Source organism: Carlito syrichta, unplaced genomic scaffold, assembly GCF_000164805.1.
Source record: "Carlito syrichta isolate Samal-C Ts95f unplaced genomic scaffold, Tarsius_syrichta-2.0.1 Scaffold304408, whole genome shotgun sequence".
Taxonomy (NCBI): domain Eukaryota; kingdom Metazoa; phylum Chordata; class Mammalia; order Primates; family Tarsiidae; genus Carlito; species Carlito syrichta.
This window is the reverse complement of record NW_007248504.1, coordinates 102099-127537: the sequence shown is the minus strand read 5'-3', so window position 1 is coordinate 127537 and position 25439 is coordinate 102099. Positions and strand designations below refer to the sequence as shown.

The following is a 25439-nucleotide window of genomic DNA, read 5'->3' as shown; positions in this document are numbered from 1 at the left end:
GTCACTGTCAAATCCAATGTTATAAAACTTTCTTCCTGTATTTTCTTCTAGGAGTTTTATAACTTCATGTCTTTTAAGTCTTAAATCCATTTTGGGCTTTTTTTTTTTTTACTATGCTGTAAGGATTGATCTCTTTTGCATGTGGCTATTTAGTTTTTTGAAGAAACTATTCTTCCCCATTGTATAATCTTGGCACTCTTGTCAATCATTTGACTATATATATATATGAGGGTTTATTTCTGGGCTTTCTATTCTGTTTTTTGGGTATTTCTGTCTGTGTGTATGCCAGTACCATAGTTTTTTGATCACTGTGACTTTGTAATTGTTTTAGAATGAGATATTTTATATCTTCAGCAGTGCTAGTTTTTGAAAAGAACTTTTGGTAAAATCTTTACCAGGATCTCTTTAATAAAGAAAATTATTAATTGCCCTCTAACTTCTGTTTTATAAGCTTGGATTTTTCAGATCAAGTAAAACTACTATTTCAAAACTTCTGATATCCTCTGTATACTGAGTTTATATCCCTGTTCATTTAGTACCTTGCGAACATTGAAACAACGAATCTGTGGAAAGATAAATATTGCTATCGAACTTTTCTGGTTATTTACCCTTTAGTTCTTTACCTATAGAACTATGTTTCCTTCCTATGATATATTCATTTTTATACTATTAAATAATCTTAGTATATGTTTTTTCTTGTGCATATAATAATGTTATTTTAAAATTAGTTTGTACTGGTTAAGCAAGTGTCTGAGTGAGACTTTTTGTCCTCATTCTATGCTTGTTGAGAGTGAACAAGAAAGATTCTAGGTTTTAAAGAAAATGTGGGAGAATCTCAGGTTGCACATAGGGATCACTGCCCCAGAATGTGTATTTAAAACACAAAGTTGTTTTTAGATTCACAAAATAACATGATTTTATTTAAATATAGATAAGGTATTCAAATGAGTATATAAAAGCAAACTCATCTTTGTCCACTCTTCACTTCAACCACCCTTCACTTATAAATAACCACTTTTATTAGTTGGTGTGTTCTTTTAGGGTTTGAATCACATAGGAATTTGTATTTTTATAATTTCTCTTGCACAAAAGTTGCATATTGTGTGTACTTTGTGGCACCTTGCCTTTTTTTGTGCTTAAGGATATAGTCTGGAAATTATCCCATATTAGCATGTACATTGTATTCTTACTTTTTTTTTAACCATTACATTGTTTGGGTGTGCCAATTTGTTATCACATTTCCTGTAAAAAGCAGATTTGAACTGTTTTCATTCTTTTATTATTAAAAATAGTTCATGGTGAATGACCATAAGCAAACAATTTCATAGAGATGTGGTTATGTCTGTTCTAGAAGTTGCCGAGTAGCACACTGTAGGAGTTATACCATTTTGTACTGCTACTAGCCATGTGTGAGTGCTTATTTCTCTACACCCTTATCAAAAGACTGCTTTTAGTTTTTGAAATTTTGCTTGTCTGATAAGTGAGAGATGATATACCTACAAGTACTATTTTTTTTAACTAAACCTTGGACTTTACTCAGATTTCTCTCAATATCATTTTAATGTGAATCTCTTCTTAAGAATAAGGTTGAGCTAAGTGCAATGGCTCAAGCCTGTAATCCTAGCACTTTGGGAGGCTGAGGCGAGAGGATTGCCTCTGTCCAGGGGTTCAAGACCAGCCTGGGTAACTTGGTGAGATCTTGTCTCTACAATACATCAAAAAATTAGCTGGGCATGGTGGCACGCACCTGTGGTTCCAGCTACTTGTAAGGCTGAGGTGGAAGGATCACCTGAGCCCAGCAGTTTAAGGTTGCCAGTGACCGTTAGCATGCCCTTGCACTCCAGCCTGGGCAAACAGAATGAGACTCTTACTCAAAAAAAAAAAAGAATAAGGTTGAGTATTTGTCTTATGTTCAGGGGCTGTTTGCATTTTTGTCTTCTGAACTGTTATGGTCTTTCATCTAATTTTCTATTGGGTTGTTAGTATACAACAAAGGAGGGAAAACTCTGAAGGAGGAGAAAAGAGACTAAGAAAAAGAATAATTCAAGGTAGAATAAAGGATCATTATCTTCACACTCCTGACCTTTTAAAAATTATTTTAAAAATCGTTAATATAGCCGGGCTCGGTGGCTCAGCCTGTAATCCCGCGGCTTTGGGAGGCTGAGGTGAGTGGATTGCCTGAGCCCGCAGGTTCGAGACCTGTCTGGGCAGGCGAGACCTCATCTCTTCAATAAATCAAAAAATTAGGCGGGCGTGGTAGCGCGCGCCTGTAATTCCGGCTACTCGGAAGGCTGAGGCGGAAGGATCGCCGGAGCCCAGCAGGTCGAGGCTGCGGTGGCCGGGAGCGGCCACTGCACTCCAGTCTGGGCGACAGAGTGAGACTCCAACTCAAAAAAAAAAAAATCGTTAATATATTCCCTAGGTTCTACCTAATGTCATTAGGTTTTGTCTCCTCTGTAATGATGAAAATCCCTACCTGAAAGATTGAGTATCCACTTGCCCATTCTCATGGCCTGTAGTTGCCATTATTGCCACTAATTTTGACCAGTAATATTTTTTATTTATATAAAATTTTTTCAAAGTGGAAGAGAAGTGTGGGTGGTTAGTTAGCAAAAACATTTTGGCATAAACCTGTAGCTTTTTCAAGATTAAGTTAGGAGAGGTGCGCAGTGGCTTGTGTCTATAATCCCAGCATTTGGAAGGCTAAAACGGGAGGATCCCTTGAACCCATGAGTTTGAGACTGACTTCGGTAACCTGGTGAGACCCTCATCTCTACAAGCAAACAAATAAATAAATAACAAAACAAAATAAAATAGGAAGAAATTAGCCCATCAATAGAGGAACATGGATTGTTAAATTACCTTGTAGAAAGCAACTTTGAGCTTTCTTGCCTTTCACTTTCTTTATTTGTAAATTGGTGGATGTAGAGGCTGTGAATACTATCTCTGACCATTTTTTATAATTCTAGGAAATCTGGGTGAATGAAAGTCAGTCCCAGGTACCAACATACAGGATCTCAATATAACATGTTTAAGCTAAGCTTGGAATATAAGTCAGAACCTTGGAGAGCTCCAGGCAGAGGCGGTAATAGTGCTTAGGTTACTTTTGAGCTGTAAGATAAACTTGCTTTTCCTGTCTTTAAAGTTATTGAAGCCTTAAAAAAAAGTTATTGAAGCCTGAGAGCCTTAGAGATTTACAAATTTTTAAAGTTTAGTGCATTTCATATTAGGCACAAGTAAAGTTTATAATGTTTTAGAGCAAAGACTTTGTGTGTGGGTTTAGAGCAGGAGATCTCTTAAACGTGTTCCAGCATTACTTGGTAACTTGTTAAAATACAAATTTACAAGCCTAACCCCAAATCTGCTGGATCAGAAACTAAGGATCAGGCCCAGTAGTCTGTGTTACGAGCACTTTAGATATTTATGGGGAACGTTAAAGTTTGAGAAACACTGGTTTAAATTCTTTAATGATAGTCATGTCAGGGAGGGACTTCTGATTCTGCCAAATCCCTTGATCTCTTTAGGATTGAGAACTATGTGGACTCTTAGGAAACTGTTGTTTTATTCAGTATGCTTGTTATTTTTCGGTATACCTGCTCAGAACCCATTTTAGTGTACACTAAGTTTCATTTAACTGAGAGTTAGGTATGCAATAGTATTATTGATGCTAGATTCTGTTTCCTTTAGATATATATTTTATGTATGTACATACAACTTCATTGAACACATGGTTCTGAATATTTGTCCTGTTTGAAAGTGGATTTGGATCATATAACTTTCTAGCCAATCTCATTTTTGATAAATTTTTGTTTTGTTTTGTTTTGTTTTGAGTAAGAGTCTCACTCTGTCACCCAGACTGGAACACAGTGGCATGGTCAAAGCTCACTGCAGCCTTGACCTCTTGGTCTCAGGTGATACTTCCACCTCAGTCTCCCGAGTAGCTTGTAATATAGGAACACCACCATGCCTGGCTAATTTTTTTATTTTTTTGTAGAGACGAGGCCTCACTATGTTGCCCAGGTTGGCCCCAAACTCCTGGTCTCAAGCAGTCCTCCTACCTCTACCTTTCAAAGTGCTGGAATTACAGTTATGAGCCACCATACCCAGCCTTATTTTTGATAATTTTTATCTTTTGTAAGTTAAGGATATCCCCTCTGCTTCCTGTCTTTGTTCCTGCTGCTTTGTCTAGAATGCCCTTGCATCTACTTTCTCTGTTCCTTATGGTATTGGTTTCTAGCCTAATTTAGAAGAGACTGTTATACATGTTATATTTGAGGTACAGACGTTGGTTGTTACTGGATTCATTGGAGTAGTAAAAATAGTTTTCAAAAATTATATAAGAAAGGAAATACAGAGTTGGAAGCAGAGATAGACCAGTAAGCTTTAAAGTGAATGACACTTGTAGAAAATGCTGTTGTTAATGCTTAAAGAATAGCCTTTAGAAATAAGGTGTACTTGTCCTTTTGTTTTACCTAGTTGCCTACAATCAAAATGATTAGTTACTGGCCATTAATTTCCAGAGGTATATATTTAGGAAATGTAAAGGCACATGATAGAAAATTAAGACCCAAAAAGTGGATGGGTCCAAGTACTGGTAGACTAGGTTGAACAAAGAAGTATGAGTTATTTTAACAAGATCTGTCTGTATTGATTTTTCTTGTCCTTGAGTCCCCATCTCTGGTAATAAGAATGTTTCCTTCCTCCTGTTAGTGGGAATGCACCTTTCACATGAGAGTTTTATCTCCTGCTTTCAGGAGGAAGAAGAAAGGTCAGAGTGGCCATCTTGCACCTGCTGTTTTTCAGATGTCTTTAGCTCAAAAATAATCTTTATGCTAGTGTAGCATATTTTAGGGTAACATATTCTGTTACCCTTCAGTGTACTAGAAAGTGAAAAAAGTGGGAGGAGAGAGGGAGATTTGAAAGAGGGAGAAAATTCAAAATGGAATCGTTATAAGAGAAAAAATTCTAAAAATGAGAACTATCCAAAATTTATGAGATCAAAATTTGTACCTTATTAAGTATTGCATGAGTAATCATATTTAGTTATATAACTTCCCCCCACACCTGGTGTTTTTCCATCAGCATGAGGGAAGGGAATTCTGTGATTAATTAAACATCTGGATTCTGGTCTCTACTCGTAGAAACTACTAATTTTTAAGATTTTTACCCCATGTTTATTAGAGAAGAGTCACCACCATGTAATTTAGGCAAAGCTAATTGGAGTCTAGATCTTCCAAGATATCTTTGTTCATTCTCGTTTTCCTCTTAACAAGTTGCACATAGATGAAAAAGAAAATAAAAAAAAGACTCTGGAAGCACTTATTCTGGGCATCCCTTTTTTTTTTTTACTACTAGTGTTTAGTATATTACAGACCCTCAGCAATTTTCTTCAGAGAAAAATCAGCTTATAAGGGAACTAGTCAGAAAGTATAGTAGTAAATACTGTTCATTCTTCCTGCCTTTATTGTCCACGGTCTCTTTATTTTCTTTGATTCCTGTCCAGAAGACAAGCAACTTTGGGTGATTTTTTAAAAATTGAAATCGGGAATTGCAATTATCTATTTTATCCAGGCATTAAGAGATGTGAGAGAAGAAAGTATGTAAGTATATACAGCAGATTTTGACTCAGTGTAACAAACAGCTGTCAATGAATACATTTGTCTTCCCTCCTTCAGTAGTAGTATTCAAGCTAGATTTGCCAACCTTTGACCTTCCCATTTTTAATAATTTTATTATAATTTTAAACAGTTGTTATCATGTTGAGTGTTGGTTGAATTTTTGTGTTTTTAAAGGTTTATTACACGGCTGGGGACAAGTGGTTAATACCTGTAATTCTAGCACTGTGGAAGGCTGAGGCGAGAGAATGGCTTGAGCCTGGGAATTCAAGACCAGCCTGGCAATTTAGCAAGACTTTGTCTCTACCAAAAAGTCAAAAAAATTAGCCTAGCATGGTGGCACACACTTGTAGTCCAGCTATTCGGGAGACTGAGGTGAAAAGGTGACCTGATGTCAAGGCTGCAGTAAGCCATGATTGTGCCACTGTGCCCCAGCCTGGATGACAGAGTGAGACCCAGACTCAAAGAACAAAAAAAGCTTATTGCATGAACTAAGATTGGAGGGAGAAAGGGAGGGTCTGCCTCTGGGCCTTAATCTTCCTTAGCTAGAACTCCAGTTTTTTGCTGGGTAGCATATCTGCTTGGCCACTTAGTCACACTGGCCAGAACCTAAAGCAATGTTCTCAAAAGGTTTGCTTTAGTCAGGGTAAGGAACTCTTCCTCCAGAAATTTTTATTCTTATATTTCCTTTGAATTTTTTTTCTTTTATCTCAGGAGTCAGCTTTGCCCCTTGTGACTCAGGAGCAGCACATAGTGCGACTTGTACCATTGCTGAGTATTGTGTGCTATTTACAATGCAATTTCTCTTTAGGGTCTTGGTGCAGATTAACAAATTACTAGATGTATTGTAGATCACACTGATGATCCTAGTTTTCACTGTTGTTTTGATGCCCTGGGTTAAAAAAAAAAAAAAAAAAAGCAAAACTCTGTTCTTGGTCTTCAGATTTGTAAACTGCCGTTCTGTCCATCTGCAAGTTTTCAAAAGTGAGGATATGTATTTACATAGATGTAGAGTTTCTTTGGCAGATTTTAATTTTAATTTTTTAAATTTGTATTATAAAGATGTGGGGTACATTTCAGGTTTAGGTATACAAACATTGATCATGCAGATACCCTTGTTGGTGAGATATGCCCCTCCCTCCCTGACAGTTTCCCACTACTGCCAATTGCTTTCTTACAGCATTATAATTGTTCAAGGTCCACTTATGAATGAGAACATATGGAACTCTCTTCTTTGTTTCTGTGGTAAATCACTGAGTATGATCGACTCCACATCCATCCAACTTGTTACAAAGTCCATGTATTTGTCCTTCTTTGTGGTTACATAATATTCCATCGTGTATATGTACCACATTTTTTTTACCCAGTCGAACTTCGATAGGCAACACAGTTGGTTCCATGTTTTTGCTATTGTGAATAGAGCTGCAACAAACATATGTGTGCAGGTATCTTTTTTGTAGAATGATTTGAGTTCCTCTGGGTCTATTCCCAATAGGGGAATTGCTGGATCATATGGAAGGTCAATTTCTTGTTCTTTCAGGGATCGCCACACTGTCTTACAAAGGGGCTGCACCAGTTGGCACTCCCATCAGCAGTGTAGAAGCGTTCCTTTTTCTCCAGCATCTGTTGTTGTTTATTTTATTAATGATGGCCATTCTTACAGGGGTTAGTGGTATCTCAGTGTGGTTTTGATTTGCAATTCTCTGATGATAAGTGAAGCCGAGCACTTTCTCCTGTGTCTGTTGGCTGTCTGTGTACCTTCTTTTGAGAAGTGTCTGTTCATGTCTTTTGCCCACTTTCTAAGGAGGCTGCTTGTTTTTTCCTTTCAGCACTTACGAGTTTCTTGTAGATCCTAGATGTTAGACCTTTGTCAGATAAACAGATGGCAAATATATTTTCCTATTCTGTGGGCTATCTCCTTCCTTGCTCTCTTGATGGTTTCTTTTGCTTTGCAGAAGCTCGTTAATTTGATGAGGTCCCACTTGTCTATTTTATCTCTTAATGTATTGACCTTTAGGGTTCTGAATAGGAGTTGGTTCCCAGTTCCAATTTTCATAAGGGTGTCTCCTGCGCTTTCTAAGATTCTTATAGTTTGAGGTTTTACATTCAGGTCTTTGATCCATTTAGAGTTAATTTTTGTGTATGGTGATAGGTAAGGGTCCTGTTTCAATCTTCTTCATGTGGTCAGCCAGTTTTCCCAGCATCATTTATTGAATAGATTCTCCTCTCCCCAGTGGTTGTTGCTGGAGGCTTTGTCAAAGATAAGTTGGTTGAGGAATTGAGGCTTTGCTTCCGGAATCTCTATCCTGTTCCATTGTCTGTGTGCCTGTTCTTAAACCAATACCAGGCTGTTTTGATAACTGTAACCTTATAGTAAAGTTTGAAGTTTGGAAGTGTGATACCTACTTTGGCAGATCTTTATGTTAATTAGACCCAGTTTCTACAAAAAATTAGCTGGGCATCGTGGCAAGTACCTGTATTCCTAGCTACTCAGGAGCCTGAGGCAGAAGAATTTCTTGAGCCTAGGTTCAAGGTTACACTGACTATGATCATGTTACCTCACTCTAACCTAGAGGGTAGAGCAAAACCCTTGACTGACTCTTTTTTTTTTTTTTTTTTTTTTTTGAGTTGGAGTCTCACTCTGTTGCCCAGACTGGAGTGCAGTGGCCGCTCCCGGCCACCACAGCCTCGACCTCTGGCGATCCTTCCACCTCAGCCTTCTGAGTAGCCAGAATTACAGGCATGCACTACCACGCCCGGCTGATTTTTTTATTTATTGTAGAGATGAGGTTTCGCTGCCCGGGCGGGTCTCAAACCCGCGGACTCAGGCAATCCCCTCACCTCAGCCTCCCAAAGGCGCAGGATTACAGGCTGAGCCACCAAGCCCGGCTTGACTGACTCTTAAAAAAGAAAAGACTGCCTGTATCTAGGGTTCTTTACTCAGAGATATGTACCCTCAGTGTTGCACGGCTCTTAACTAGTGGCAGAATGCATTTCTTCTGGAATCCCAGCACAGTGCTCCATTATCTGTTTTGTGTGAGCACCCACAAACCAGTGATTCCATCCTGTTATTTCTGTCCAATTTTAATATTCCTTGAGGTAATAGCCAGCCACACTGAGTGACTTATATGGCCATCTAATACGGTTTGTTTGAACTCTGATGACAGACATAGCTGTACTTTTCCATAATGTTAATGTAAATCAGATTATAGTGCTCAATTCTAAATATTGGTGAATAGCTCTTGGTTTTTGACAGTTCATGAAAACAAAAAGGTGACTTCAGAGACCCAGAAATAAATTTTTGGCCAAATTCAGACCTGAACTTTTTAGAGCTAAACAAACCTTGATCATTTCATAAACAATTACAGGTTTCTTGCTGTTAGCCCACATTTCTAAGCATATTATCTCTTGATGACCTGCTATAAGATTTTATTTGTTAATAGATGATGAAGCTGGAGAGATAGCCAAGAGAAGAAACCATACTATAAATTGTAAAATTTTAAATATTGCACTTCCTTAGCTCCTGGCTTTTCAGAACACTTCAGTTTTCCTTACTAACCTAAACCAGGGATTAGCAAACTTTTTGTGTAAAGATCCAGACAGTAAATGTTTTGGGCTCAGTGGGGTGGGGTGGGGGACACAGTTGATCTCTTGTTCTTTTTCCTTTCTCTTCTTCCTATTTATTATTATTTTTTAAATGATTCTTTAGAAATTTAAAAACGATTTTTTGCATTTTCACATCATTACCCAAAACAAGCTGCAGGCTAGATTTGGCCCACAGGCCTTAGTTTGCCATTCCCTGAGCTCAACTATTTTAACTACAGAAGTCATTAGAATCCACGTGACTTCCTTAGAATTACTTTTCTCAGAAAAGGTAAGACATGTAAGAAAATAAATCATTTGTGACACCACTTAAGAAGTCCCATCCCTGCATTTATTACTTCTTTTTGTTTTAAATTAGATTCATATACATATGAATTCACAGAATAATAGAAAAAATTATTCCTATGTATAACCATGACTGGTTAAATATTTATTGTCCCCTTCACCCCTCTTTCTCTCTTTTTTTTCCTACTGTGAATTAATTTGAAATGTTTTCCCCAATGAAGCCTTTGTGACTTTAAATTTTATAAATCAAAAGCACATTGGGTACAAATTAGTCTTAAAAATAAGTCAGAGAAGTAGATATAACAGCTCATATACAGGTGGTGTTAGCCTTCAGAGAGGCAGAAAGAAGTACTTTTTTTTGCAGTATACTGTTATAGTTTTCAGGTATTAATAGTTGAGACTTCATTAAAGTATTTAAAGTAAAACTCTGATTTCTAGCCCAGCATGAGGGCTCACACCTGCTATCCCAGCACTGAGAGGTGGAGTCAAGAGGATTGCCTGAGTTCAGGGGTTCGAGACTAGTCTGAGCAACTTGGCGAGACTTCGTTCCTACAATAAATAAAAAATTAGCTAGGCATGGTGGCACATACTTGTAGTTCCAGCTACTTGGAAAGCAGAGATGAAAGGTTCATCCGAGTGCAGCAGGTCAAGGCTGTGGTGGCCGTAAGCGTGCCATTGCACTCCAGCCTGGGCGACAGAGTAAGAGTCCAACTCAAAACAACAACAACAACAACAACCTCTGATTTCTGTATACCCCTGGATTATTAAGGGCGTTAATATTTAAAAGACCTATACAATTACATGGTACTTTACTTTCACTTCTGCTAAATTAGTCTTGATCTACTAATGGGGTAGAATAATGTTGTTCAGTACTAATAGCAGCTTTCCTTTATTGAACACATACTCTGTATAGGGCCCTATGATAGGCACAAATTATATCATTTAATTCCTACAAGACTCTTATGAGATAGGTGCATTTATTGGCTTTATTTTACAGCCACTGATCTGTTATCCATCCCTATAATTTTGTCATCTCATGAAGGTTACGTAAATGGAATCTGCAGTATGTAACCTTTAGGATTGTCCCCATCCCAAACTCCACTGAGATTATCCAAATTGTTGCATGTGTCAGTAGTTTGGTTTTATTTATTCTGAGTATAATTCCATATACTACGGTTTAATGCTTCACCATTGAAGGACATTTAGATTGTTTCCAATTTTTTGGCTATTAGGAATAAAGTTGCTGTAAACATTTGTGTGCACGCTTTTGTGTGAACATAGTTTTCATTTCATAAATATGATTTTGTGTAAGTATGTCTCAGTTTAAGGACATCTGGTTTTTCTCTAATGTTTTGCTTCTGTGACTATGAAGTAGTGAGTGACCTTATATATGTCACCTTGTCCACATCTACGAGAGCTTTTTTAATCAGGATATAGGCCTAAAAGTACAATTCCTGGATCTTACTGAAAGTGCATGTTTAACTTTAAATATTGAAGAATTGGTTTCCAAACTGGTTATATCGGTTTATGTTTTTACCAGTAGTGTGTAAGATTTCTTGTTCTCTCATTTTTATCAGGACTTGTTATTGTCAGACTTTACAATTTTTGTCAATTTGATGGGTATGAATTGGTACTTGTTGATTTAAATTTGCCTTTCACCAATTGTAAGTGAGGTTAAACATCTTTTTGTGTAGATTACCTCTTCATATTTTTGGGTTTTTTTTAATCTGGGTCATTTTCTTATGGAATTTTTAAAGGAATTATTTATATATTCTATATATTTATCTTTTTTTTTTTTTTTTTTTTTTTTTGAGTTGGAGTCTCACTCTGTCGCCCAGACTGGAGTGCAGTGGCCACTCCCGGCCACCGCAGCCTTGACCTGCTGGTCTCCGGTGATCCTTCCGCCTCAGCCTTCCAAGTAGCCGGAATTACAGGCGCGCGCTACCACATCTGGCTGATGTTTTGATTTATTGTAGAGATGAGGTCTTGCTGCCCAGGCGGATCTCGAACCTGCGGGCTCGGGCAATCCACTTACCTCAGTCTCCCAAAGGCGCAGGATTACAGGCTGAGCCCCCGAGCCCGGCTATATTTATCTTTTAAAAATCTTTTATTCTGGAAAATTTTCAGTGTATCCAAAAGTAGGAATAATAATAATAATAATAATAATAATAACGAACTGCCATGTATTTGTCACTCAACATAGTCAATATTATTATTTTACGTTTATCCCTTTTCTTCCACCCTCTGATTTTAGGGCTATCCTAACATTATTTTATCTGGGAGTATTTAAACATAATTACAATATCTGACACTGTTATAGTAATAAATATACTATTGCAATAATATTACAATACCACCCCTTAAAAAAATCCAGCATTTTCTTAATATCATTTAGTAATTAATTAGTGTACACGTTTCTTGACTGTCCTATAATCTCTCTCACACATACACCTCTTTTTTTTTTTTTTTAAACACAGTTGATACTTTTGAATTGGAATTCAGAAAATAGGGCAATTGACTATACAAAAGAATTCAGAATTCTTTTGAATTAGAATCCAGGAAATTTCCATATATTATAGTTGGTTGATCAGTCTCTTAAATCCTAAGACTTTATCAGGAATCAAGCACTTATCCTACACCTTTTCTATGAACTGTATCTCAGCATCTCTGAATTGTTGAGAAAGGGGAAGTTTTCTCTTTATTGAAGTATTCTAGCTAAGATAAATCAAGAAAGAATGATAGAATATTACTATTTTGCAACCCCTAATGATTTAATGAATCAAGGCATTTATCATTAATGACTGCTGACATCACAAAAAGAGAGACAGCCAAAAATGCATACTTCCTAATGAAGGTTGATTCTTAGTACTCTCCAGAAGTGACTGAGGGTGTGTATTTTGTTTTAAAATCATAATAGATCACGCATTTACGCATTGTTACCACGTTTCAGTCCATTGAGTTTATTCTTATTATTGATACTGATATTCACCTCTTTTTGACCAGTAGGAACCTATTCAGGTTAGCTCTTGAGTTTTTTGAAATAACTCTACCACACGAGAAAGGAAGAAAGCTAAGTAAGATGTGCTAGAGTCACCTTATATGTTTTCTGGCCCAGACCTGAAATCAGTCATTTCTACAGAGTGCTTTTGTTACTTCTAGTGGGAAATCATATTTGGAGACTACAAGCTGGAAATTTAGAGGGTGTTCATTGCTACTGAATTGGCTGCTGTTTCTCAGATTTTTTGGTGGACCTAGTCAGGATAATGTGAACTTAAACATTTTTAAAGATAAAATATATCAAGAATTTATAATAATAATTCTTACTCTAATTCAAGACTAAAGGTTTTAACCTACACTGAAAACTTTCTTCTATATATCAGTTCTCAGAGACATCCACATAATCTCCATGTTTTATCCCACACTACACCACAGTAGTCTCAGAATAATTGTGCCAACTCTCTCACCAATGATATATTTACCAAAAACAGTTTCAGGTTTTCCCATTTGTTGATTGTTTGGGTTTGCTTTTAGTCCTTATGGTATTCCCACTAGTAATGTATAGTCACTTTACTGTACTTGCCGTAGAACCGAAGTGACAGTTGGGTTTACATTTCCATTTAATTTTTAATCTTAGGGTTTTTGTTTTCAAGGTCTTTGTTGTACATGGTTCTAAGAGTTATATCTATAAAGCAGTCTAGTTGCTAACTCTATCCACCCCCCCCCATTCTATTCCTCCTTTCCTCTTATAATTAACCCTTTCTTAAGTTTGGGATATTGAAATCTTTTTAGTGATTGATAAATTAATCAATGGAAAGAAAAAAAGAGGTAGAAACATACCAGCATGTTCTAGATATGGAAATCTGATGAATGACCAAAGAGGCTATATAAATCAGTGGAGAAAGAATGGGAATATTTAATACATAGTACTGGGACAATTGATTTTCCATATGGAAGAAAATAAAGAATAAATATGAAAAGCAAAGCTTTGGGGTACCTGCATGATCAATGTTTGTATACCTAACCCTGAATTGTACCCCACATCTTTATAATAAAATTTTTTTAAAAAAAGAACAACTATTAAAAAAGAAAAAAAGCTTTAATATTTTTAGAAGAAAATATGCAAAGCTACCTTTATTACTGAAAAAGAAGACAAAGAGCAGAAACCTTAAAGGCAACAACTGATAAACTACAGTATATTAAAATTTCTATACAACAAAAGACATCATAAACAAAAACCACAGACTGGGAGAAGATATTGAATGTACTCCTTTTAGTCAAGGTGCAATAGAGGGAAAGCAACATGGGCTTCAGAATTCAACAGACTTGGGTTCAAATTCTATGTGACTTGCTGCAAACTAATGAAAACACCTATCCAGTGTATGCAAAACAAAGATATAAATACCTTTCAGGGTTTTGTGAGGATTAGAGAAAATGTATGTAAAAGTGTATATTTAGAAATAAAAAATTGCCTCAGTGGTAATATTAGGAATAATTGTAATTTACAGTATTTGCAGGCAACAACTGAATTAGGCTTTTGTTAAGCTACTTAAAACTGACTGGAAATATTTAGGGCTACAAGCAAATCAAAGAAAAAATAAAGTACTTAGAACTTAGAATCTTGAAATAAATTCTGAAACTTGAAATAAACTCATGGGAAGTTATTTTTTGCAAAGAAGAAGTATTTAAATAGCTGCTTTTGAATGCAAGTGTTGGGGGAATTATTGTAAGAATTATTTTTTTTAATTTAATTTAATTTTTTTACTTTAAAGATATGGGGTACAATTCAAAGACAAAGAGCGGTATACAAATGTTCACAATGCATATACCTGTAAGAATTCTTAATGCCTATAAACTCAAACTAGAATTCTTAACATTTTACTTTTTTCCTCCTACTTTCTGCTGCTTCCCAACTAGGTCTTCCATGGCATGGACCATATTATAATAAGTGGCATTCTTTTCACTTAGCTCCCAACATTAACTATCTTACTGTCTTTGTGTTTTGTTTTTATAGTTTTTATCTTTAGATTTACATTTTAATTGTTTCATATGTATCTTTTTAAACTTAATTAAAATCGTGGTTTTTCGTAAAAGGTGATTCTCATCACTCTGAGGAAACTTCCTTCAAATCATTTCTTTCTTTTAGTATTTATCTTCAAAATTCTAAATTTTGCTCTTAAGTTACTACCCTTTTGAACTTATTTTTGGTATTATCACTTTCTTTTTATGATGAGAATTTAATTCTCTCGCTTCTCTTTCTTCTCTGCTTAGCACACTTTCCATAGGAAAGTGGGAAGACTTTATCACAAAAGTCTTCTACAGACAGAGACACATACCCTTATTACCCTTGTTCATATCTTAATTCTTTTAGGGAATTACTTCAAGAAATTTTCAACCCTCCTGCCTGCCTTCTCCCCCACTTTATTTTGAAAACTGTTTTCTGTGATTGACTGGCCTATGAAATTAACCCACTGTTTGTAAGATTTGTTTTCTAGCCGGAGAAAGCTGTCTGGGTTTCAAAAAATGAGGTATTAATAAACTTACAAAAATATTCTGCTTGTAGTTTAAAAGAATCTCTTATATTTACGTATTTAAATGCCATTTTTATTCAACAGCTTTTAATGCTCACTTTTTTTTTCCTAAGTGGAGGTATACAGGTATGACTAATCACTGCTTTTAAAGAATTTACCTTTTTGTCTGGTAGTAGATATAATCAATATAATTTGAGGTGAAGAGAGGTACAGGCAAACACCTGTACCTGGTTTGGAAGCAACAGAATACTTAAATCTGTAATGATTCTTGCATAGTTTTTGAATGAAAGGAGAAATGGTAGTAGAATACTTAGAGTACTACAACAAGTCATTGCCCTGGTTCTTAATTTAACACATTGTTAGATCTCCTATCAATTCTCACTATTAATTTTTCTAAACTATTCCCCAGCTTTTCTTGTCCCTTTCCTTGCCTCACGGGCTGGGGCGTTGGCTTTTGTAAGAATAGAATAAGAAGATAGAGCAGATAGGAGGTGGAGGAACAAGAGGTGAGTAAGATTAGGTAGGTGTGTAAAAGATAGTTATACAGAATTTGTATATAGCCTTGCACTTAAACTTTTGAAAATATCTGTTTAACTTAGAAATTCAGTGCATTGTGTTAACTCTGCTCAGCAGTTTCTAAAATCTTTCCCTGAAATGTCTTCTAATTGTATCAATTACCTGATTTTATTGACATTTGTTGTTAGTCTGTGGATTAAAGGCATATCATTGGGCTGTCATGTGCATTTACAAAAACAGCATCCCTTTGTGGAAGGAAGAGTAATTTTTAGTAATCTATATAGTTTATGGCATCCACCTCATCTGTCGTTGAGTTGGATGGGATTAGATTGACTTTTTGAAAACATACTTTTGAATTATAGATAATCATGTAATAAAGACAAAAGTTTTATATAGAAGATAAACACATTTCCAGGAATGTTTTAAATGCATCATACTTACAAAATAATCTATGTAATTGGTTCACTAATAGTTACTACTCTGACTTATGTTATTGTGTAGTATATGATATAAGCTAAGTACAATAACATTTTAAAATTTTAGAATGTAAGACTCACTGGGAGATAAAAACTACTACCACATAAGGTGGTTGTGTCAATTTCATTTGTATAAAACACTTTGAATATTGCCTGGCCCATAGTAAGTGCTATGTAAGTTTATAAATGTTAGCTAACATTTGTTTTTGTTGTTATCTACTAGTAAGATTTTTTAAAACAATGAGCTATTAGAATTCAGATTTTTGAGATGTGGTGAACTGATTATGAAGCAAATGTCTTTAAGATAAAGTTCATCAGTACTATCTGTAGTAAAAGGCTGATTGTACCAATTATATAAACATACACATCTGTTCCTATTTTTATGCTGTGAACTATTTTTAAGAATGTCATGCCAAATCTGGGAATGTCAGGACATTGCACATGGTATGAATGTAAGATATACATATACATATTGATATGCAGACAGCCTTTAAATAGCCAACCTCTTGGTGATTGGTATCTCTTTTATTGCCTTGTTCTGAGTCTTGTCTTGTAATTTCAACATAGAATTTGTAGCGCTTTAGTTTTGTCCCTCTTTATATTTTAACAACTAATATACAAAAGGGAACAAAGGAAATTTTAAATCCCCTAGCCTTCCTTGAATCCCTACTTCCACAGTTCTCTTAGTCAGAAATGCAGAACTATTACCCATTTCGTATGTATCCTTTCAGAACTATTTTTTGCACTTACAAACACATGCACATAGTTTCATCCTTGCCCTTTTTAAAGCACATCTTAGTGTACTATATACATTATTCTGCACCTTAGCTTTTTTTGCTAAGTGTTCATGAATATCAGTTTCATTTCATACTGGTGTACATAGGTCAGTGTCATTCTTTAGAGCTTCAGTCTATAGTCCATGTCTGTATTAACCATTATTTATTTATCTATCTAACCCTACATATGTTGCTTGTTTTGTATTTTTTACTTCTTAAAACATCACAACTAATAACTTGTGTATATATCATTTCTGTTTAAGTTTATATATAGGATAAATTCTTAAAAATAGAATTATCAAGACCAAGAGGGTGTGTTTTTAATTGGACTAAAGCCAATTTAAACTTTCCTCTTTACAATATTTGAGAAGGCTTTCTTCCCCCTTTCATTCCATAATAGCTATTACCAAGTTTTAGGTCTTAGTATGATGAGTGAAACCTATTAACTTGTTATTGTAATTTTTTTTTTTTTTTTGAGTTAGAGTCTCACTCAGTCGTCCAGACTGGAGTGCAGTGGCTGCTCCTGGCCACCACAGCCTCGATGTGCTGGGCTCCGGTGATCCTTCCGCCTCAGCCTTCTGAGTAGCTGTAATTACAGGCATGCGCTACCATACCCGGCTGATTTATTTATTTATTTATTTATTTATTTATTTATTTGTTTATTTATTTATTTATTTATTTATTTATTTATTGTAGAGATGAGGTCTTGCCAAGTTGCCCAGGCGGGTCTCAAACCCGCGGGCTCAGGCAATCCACTCACCCCAGCCTCCTAAAGCAGGGATTACAGGCTGAGCCACCGAGCCCGGCTTATCTTGTTATTGTATTTGCATTTATTTAATTATGAGAAAGTTAAGCTTTTTCATTGTTTAAAAACCATTGATATTTAGTCTCTACAAGAATGCTAATCCATATCCTTTGCCAGTTTTTATTGAAGTAGTAGTTTTTTCTTACTAATTTGTTAGAATTTTTTAAGGAAATCAGCCTTTTATAATATAAAATAAAGTATTGTATTTTTTTCTGTTTGTTCTTTGTCTTTTGACTTACTTTATTAAATTTTCATGTAGAAATTTTAAAATCTTATACAGTCAAATTAATTTTTTTAAAATCAGTTTTAAGCCTTCTGAGTTTGCTACCCATACATTTCCCCCCTGCATTTTCTTCTAGGATTTTTATGTGTTTTATTTTTTACTATTAAGTTTTGTTGAATATGTTATTTAGTGGTGTTAGGAGTGGGCGGGAATTCAGCTTTTTTTTTAGAAAGTTTGTTATGCCAACATCTTTACAAAAATTTTTTTGTTGTTTTATCCTTAATAATTCAAAGCCTCTTTTCCATTATATTCTTGTACATGAGTTTATTTCTAGATTCCTAGTTTTGTTCCATAGTTTCTCATTAGGCTACCAAACTACCATGTTGATATAGATACCATCTTTTTTATAGTTGCTATTTTATAGTTTATATTTTGGCATATATCTGTTATATTTTGTTTTCAAAATAAAAATTAATTTTTTAGATAATGTTTTTACTTATGTGTTCTATTCAAATCATATGTAAACTAAATTTTATTTTTTCTTGCACAATGCAGTCTGCTTCTGAAGCTAATTTTTAGATATCTGCTTGTGAGCTTCTCTTTGGTCAAAGCATTGTCATTTATAAGTAGCCTGTGATGAATACTATGTAACTTCATAATTTCTCCTCAGTTTGAAGAATTTTTCTTTTCTTTTCTAGCTTTTAATCTAGACAACGAGCAACCAGATTATGATATGGATTCAGAAGATGAGACCTTATTAAATAGACTTAACAGAAAGATGGAAATTAAGCCTTTGCAATTTGAAATTATGATTGACAGACTTGAAAAAGCCAGTTCTAATCAGGTACTGTATCATATAAAAATGTCTTTTATCTTACAGTTAGCCCAATTAGCACCTTCATTTTGCATTTTCTTTAGATCTGAGTGTGTTGCATTTTACTGTATCTTGAATTTCTTTTCCTGGCATCTTGGAATTTCTATTTACAGTATTTCTTGAATTGAATGCTTAAGCATAATTTCCTTGAATAGGAGGAGTATGAACAGTATTGTTCTAACTTTTTTTCTTCTTTGGATAAAAATAATACTAGTTACAATGTTATAGTATCTTCTTGATCCTTTTCATATCACTGTATTTTTGGTACTTTAGTAACTAAATTTGCTTGGTTGAGTCTCTAAGTCCGTCATCTTATATCAAATCTTGCTCAGTTGCTTGGATTTATATTAAAATATTCATCATTTTAGATAGATTTTAGTTTTGATGTTGTTTTGTTTGAGTTGTCGTCTTGCTCTGTAACCCAGGCTGGAGTGCAGTGACAGGCACTATTATAGCTATTGCAGCCTCTACCCGCTGGGCTCAAACAATCCTTTTGCCTCAGCCTTCCAAGCAGCTGGGACTACAGGCATGCACCACCATGCCTAGCTAATTGTTTTATTGTGGAAACGAGGTCTTGCCATGTTTCCCAGACTGATCTTGAACTCCTGGGCTCAGGCCGTCCTCTAGCCTCAGCCTCAAAATGCTAGGATCATAGGTGTGAGCCACCGTGCCTGACTGGATTTTAGTTTTAATTACTTATATGTTATTTAACTTTTTAAGTGAGGGAGAAATTATTTACAAAATACTAAAGAATTTTCCTTAGTGAGATGTTTTATAAATGGCACTGGGAATTTAAAATGGTATTGTCTTTCTAGAAGGCGATTAAGCAATGTATGTCCAGGAGCCTTAAAATGTTTACACACTTTGATTTGATAATCTTGTCTTTAGGAATTGTTGTCAGGAAAAATAATTAGAAAAATGTCAATGATTTCTGAACAGAAATGTTCAGAATAAATAAGTTGTCTGTAGGATAGACCGAGGTACAGCTGTTAACAAGCATGATTTTGAAGGATGTCTAATGCCATAGGAAATTGTTCATTGTATAATATTAGATTTCAGAAATAGGATACAGAATTGTTATGTGGAAAATTCTGAGACTTGTTTAAAGCATTTATATTTATACATGTGCATAGGGAAGAAAGAACAAGAAAGTACAATAAAATGCCTACATATATTTGAGTGCTGGAATTATTGACAATTTTTAAAGTTTTTTATTCTGTTTTTCTATTTTCCAAATTTACTATGATGAGCATATGTTGATATTGTAATTAGATTTTAAAATTTATTTTTAGAAATAATTTTTGTTGTACCTGTGTGGTATATTAATATGTTAATTGTTATTACTGTTTTAAAGTTACAGATATAATAGGATTGCAAAAAACCTTTTTTACAATAGATTATTAAAACTTTTCACTAGTTTACCCATACAGATTCATGATTTTCTCTTATGCTACAACTTATGGCCTATAAATCTCTAAGGCATTATCAGCTCTTCAGAACATTTCCCAAACTTTTCTATTGGAAAATGTCTTTGCTGCATATTTAACATTTCTATTCATCTTTTCTCCTCATTCTGATGGAAAATAATACCCAGTGTATTATTCAAAGAAGCACATTTTGAAAACTGACTTTAGTAAAATTCAATTTACCAGAGACTATCTTACTTGTTTTCTTATTGGGAATTTAAAAAAATTATCACACTATGTTCATTGTCATTTAGTATATACATAATTTAGTGCTTAAAGTTTTCCTGGATTTTTGTCACCGATATCAGAGTTTCCATTTTTGTGTAGATGTAAATTTTTCTAGCAATCCTAGACTGGATCTGGCTTTTGATATTTCGACTGTTTTCCATGGTTGCTCTGAAATTACTCATGATGGCTGAGATTATATCATCAAAAGCCATCAGCTCTCCATTACGTAATTTGGTTTCTTTCAGTCAGTAATATTTATTTAGTGATCAGGTGAACGAGGCAGGTGCTAACAGTAAGACAGGTGGGAAAAGTTCTGCCCTTGTGGAGTTTTAGATCTAAGTGGGGGCAGAATTTTAAAAAGCATGTGAACAATATACTTAATTGTGCACATATAATCAGCCCCATCCTATTTTAGTTCTCTTTGCTCAGGGACAAGCTTCTAGGCTCTGAAACAAACTGGCTAGGTACAGAACATGGTCGCATCTGTTTTCGGCAATGGAGTTACACTATGATCCTGTTATTAGAGCCAAGGTTTAAAGATACCAAACGGCTATCTTCATTTCATTCCCTGATCTATGAATTCATAGATCTACTTATTTTTTCCTTATGGGGACTAGCATAGTAACAGACCCCAGGACAAAGAATCAGGTTTGTAGTTAAACTGTTATTTATTAGGTTGGTAGAAAAAGACACTAAGGCAAACCTGCTTCAATCATTCTGGGAGACTGCTTCAATGAAGTCAATTATAAAAACTCCTGTTGCTAAATTCTGTAATCATTTTCAGTCCCCATCTGTTTATTTGATTTGTGCTCTCATTAAATCTTGAAACTGTCTTCACCTTTTTTTAATAAGATACAGTTTATTCCCTTATAGTTTTATTATTTCTCATGGTCATTCCTTCTAACTTTCTTCTGCTCATTCCTTTTCATTCAACTCCTATAAACTCAGAGTTTCTTGAAATTCTGTTCTTGGTGTTCTTATCCTATGTATTTTTGGGTAATGCCACTTCAGTGAGCATTTTTGTGGGTATAATAATTCATATAATAATTCATTAAATATTCATATAATTAGCTATGCCTTTGACCTTGGCCTATCTTTTAAGCTTCAGGATTTTTTTTGTTCTCTTTTGGTTCTGTCTGTTGACATCTCCTCCTAGAATGTCCGCAGTTCTTTCAAGTTTAACCTAGATGATTCCTTATCCCTCCTGTGACTTCCAAAATTCAGAATCATCTCTTTTATCCCTTATCCCTAAATTTAATTAGTATCAGATTCATTGATTGATACTTAATAGTAATCTTCTTTCAGATATGACAACTAATTGCAATATCTGACCTGAGACTGAATTTTATACTGGGAGTGGGGGAACGGAGGAATGCTACAAAGATAATTTTTGAGTCAACTGACAGTATTGGAATATGAATGGTAGATTGCATAATATTACCAGTGTTCAATTTACTTAAGTTGGTTATCATAATTATGAAAACAGAATAGTCCTTATTCTTAAGAAACATACACTTAAATATTTATGAAAACAGCCATGATATATGTAACTTATCCTCAAGTGAAACAGAAAAAAAATACCGTGTGTGTGTGCATACATAGAGTATGTGTGTGCACAAGTGGTATAGTGAATGGATATAAAAGCTAACAACAGGTGAGTCTTGGTTTAGACGGCATAATCTTCAAAATGTTTTATTCTTGCAAGTTTTCTATATATTTGAGACTATTTCTAAAGAAAAAGTACATTTTTTCTTTATTCACAAGCCACTTTAAATGACATTTTCTTTCATGGGATTTTCTCTAAAATAATAACCTTAATAAAACACTTTCTAAGTTTAGAAGTTTTCATTCTAAAACCCTTAATGTTTTAATTTATAAACACTTAATCTCTAAAAAAAATGTGGTACATATACACGATGGAATACTATGCAGCCATAAAAAAGAACAAAATCATGAGTTTTTCAGCAACCTGGATGGAACTAGAGTCTATAATAATGAGTGATCTCTCACAGAAACAAAGATCTGAGTATCACATGTTCTCACTCATATAGTGGACCTTGAACATCCAACATAATACTATAAGAAAATGAGTGACAGTGGTGGGAAACTATGGGTGTGGGAGGGGAAGGGAGATGGGATCAACGGTAGTAAATATCTGTCTGGGGATGGGGAGACACCTCTTATCAACAAGGGTGCCTGAACGGAGCATATTTGTATACCTAACCCTTAACTGTACCCCACAATATCATTTTTAAAAATTGATTAAAATAAAATAAACACTTAATCTCCTTTCTAAGCTATCCAACACACTGTTCTTTGTTGTTTATTAGCCTTCTAGACTGTTGACCACTCGCTGTTCTCCGCTTAGCACACATTCCCATAGCAAGACCACTTCTGCACCAAATAGAACGCTCTTTCTCACACCATGAAGAAAATGCAGACCACCAGCCATGCATTCCATCGTTTTCTTTCCCTTCTGCCTCCATACAGCCTTTAATTCTCTTGTAGAGGCACAATCCCAAACCCTTCCTTGTTCACCCATATATTCCTTGAGTGCATTGTTTTCAATGATCTTTTCTCTCATTTCTTCTTTCTCTTTACTCAAAAAAGGTACCCACGGATCCTTTTCCCAAGAGAACCTTTTCATTTGACCCAATTTTTCTCTGTAATCTACCACTCTGTGTCTTTTTTTTGTCATAGTAATATTTTCAGAAGATTAACTGCACTTGGTGCTTCCTGTTTACCTTTTTACTCACATCACAATTCATTTCTGAAATGTCACCCAGGAGCCTCTTTTCAATCTGTGTCCTACTTAGTATCTCTGTAGTGCTGGATGATGTGGACCACCACATTTTCCTGGTTCTTCTTTCTTCATCTCCTTTTTCATTGCCTCCTCTGCATTTATTCTTTTATCTTAAGCTGCTAACAGTTTGTTGCTGGTTCCCAAATCCATACCTCTACCTACTAATCTTCAGAGCTGTGTTTTGGTGGAATCGCTCCACCTGAGCACATATTTCAAATTCAACATTTCCAGATCTTTTCCTCCCCCATGTGCTTTCTCTTTCTCAGTTACTGGCATCATTGTCTTCCACTCAATTGACCAGTGTTGCTTGTTAGCTCTGGCTTCTTTACAATCATCCCCTACATCACTAAATCAGACCAGCTTTTTCTCCTAAATAACATGCAGATTGAGTATGCCTTATCCAAAATGCTTAGGACCAGAAGTGTTTTGGGTTTTAGATTCCATTTAGATAGAGTATTTGCAGATATGTAATGAGAGTGTTTGGTGATGGGACCCACTCCAGACATGAAATTCACTTATGTTTCGTATACACCTTTACACGTAACCTGAAGGTAGTTTTATGCACTATTTTTAATAAGTTTGTATGTGAAACAAAGTTTTGACTAATTTTTTAATTGTGATCCGTCATATGTTGGGTGTAGAATTTTTCACATGTGGCATCATGTCTGTGTTCAGAAAGTTTTGCGGTTGTTTGGTTTTTTTTACTTTTTCTTTTTTTCTTTTATTTTTGAGTTGGAGTCTCACTGTCACCCAGACTGGAGCACAGTGCCACGCTCCCGGTCACCACAACCTCAGCTGGGCTCCGGCGATCCTTCCGCCTCAGCCTTCCAGGTTGCCAGAACTACATGGTGCATGCTACCATGCCCGGATAATTTTTGATTTATTGTAGAGACGAGATCTCGCCAAGTTGCCCGGGCAGGTCTCAACCCTGCGGGCTCAGGCAATCCAAAAGTTTTAGATTTTGGAGCATTTTGGATTTTCAGATTAGGGATGCTCAACCTGAATTTGTTGCCTTTATTCACTTCCCTCATTTTAATTATCTTCTGCCTTTACTGCTACTATTCTGCCACCAACTATTTTATTATCATTTAATTTCCAGTTTTTCTTTTTTAAACAATTCAGTGGCTTTCACTGTCTATAAAGTAAAACCCACATTCCACCAGACACCAGCCACACTGAACTTCTTTCTGACCCCCTAATGTACCACGCCTTGTTATAGCTCAGCATTGTTTCTTCTGCCTGGAATGCCAGGTCCTGCATTTCTAATATTGTGGTCTTAGTAAACATATAGTCTGCATCCCAAGGTGATAATTTCACTAAATATTTCACAAGCTTCATCATCTTCCCAGCCAGAAAGGGGAGTTTCTCACTACCTTTTACTCTGCTTCTTCTGCTTAGCCAAGTTTGATATTTTAGGATTTGTGACTTGCAGCACCTCTGTTTCCTGGTGCTAGATTCCTGCCAGCATCTTGGTGAGTGGAAGCAGAAGAGAAACTGGAGCTATGGATTTTTTTCTATGAAAGTTTCTAAAGCATGCTGAGCAGTTAAGTAGTCCTTTGAAAAGAAAAATATACTATGTTCTGATAATTGAATAGCTTCAAAAAATGAATATCTAATGCTCTTAGGGGCTATTCTTTGAAGCCTAAGACTCCATTCTATATTTGGAGAATTCTCCACTTGATTAGTCTTGGTGCAAGGCAGAACCTGCATCCCAGTCTACATAAGAACTGAACATGCTAACTGTCCTTTTTCCAAGCCCACTTTGCATCTAAGCATTATTGTCCTGTTTTGAATTAGGGTACTATCATATGACCGAGGCTCTGCCAATTAAAGTCCCTGAATTTGAAATGAGAGCCAGTAATGAAGAGAAGCAGGTACCATGGAGAAATCTCTGGCAGTAGTGGAGATGGCAGCCACAGCAATAGTGGTAACTGTCCCAGCTTCAGTCTCCATGCCAGTGGTATTCATAGTGCAAGCATCAGTGGTTTTTCCCCTGGATCAGCTCTGTGGCCCAATTGTAGGCATTGTAGATTCCAAGCCTGATTCTCTAACACTTCTGAAGATGTGGAACTATCCAATACATTCTTAATAAATACATTTTGTTGCTAAAAATGGAGACTCTGCCTGATTTTTGCTCCCTCCCTTCATTGTACTTGTAAGTCATATTAAAAGTGACCAAGCTGACTGGGTTCAGTGGCTCAGCCTGAATCCCAGCACTTTGGGAGGCAAAGGTGAGTGGAG

At 35.5% G+C, this 25439-nt stretch overlaps 1 protein-coding gene across 2 annotated transcripts in view; it reads left to right on the top strand.

Annotated features, from left to right (window-relative positions):
* EPC2 (enhancer of polycomb homolog 2) overlaps window positions 1–25439 on the top strand; it is a 114180-nt gene that overhangs the window by 56302 nt on the left and 32439 nt on the right. For both annotated transcript variants that reach the window (XM_008059868.2, XM_008059869.1), the window contains one exon: window positions 18526–18671. In XM_008059868.2, coding sequence (XP_008058059.1) covers window positions 18526–18671 — 146 coding nt within the window. The remainder of the gene's footprint in view (window positions 1–18525; window positions 18672–25439) is intronic.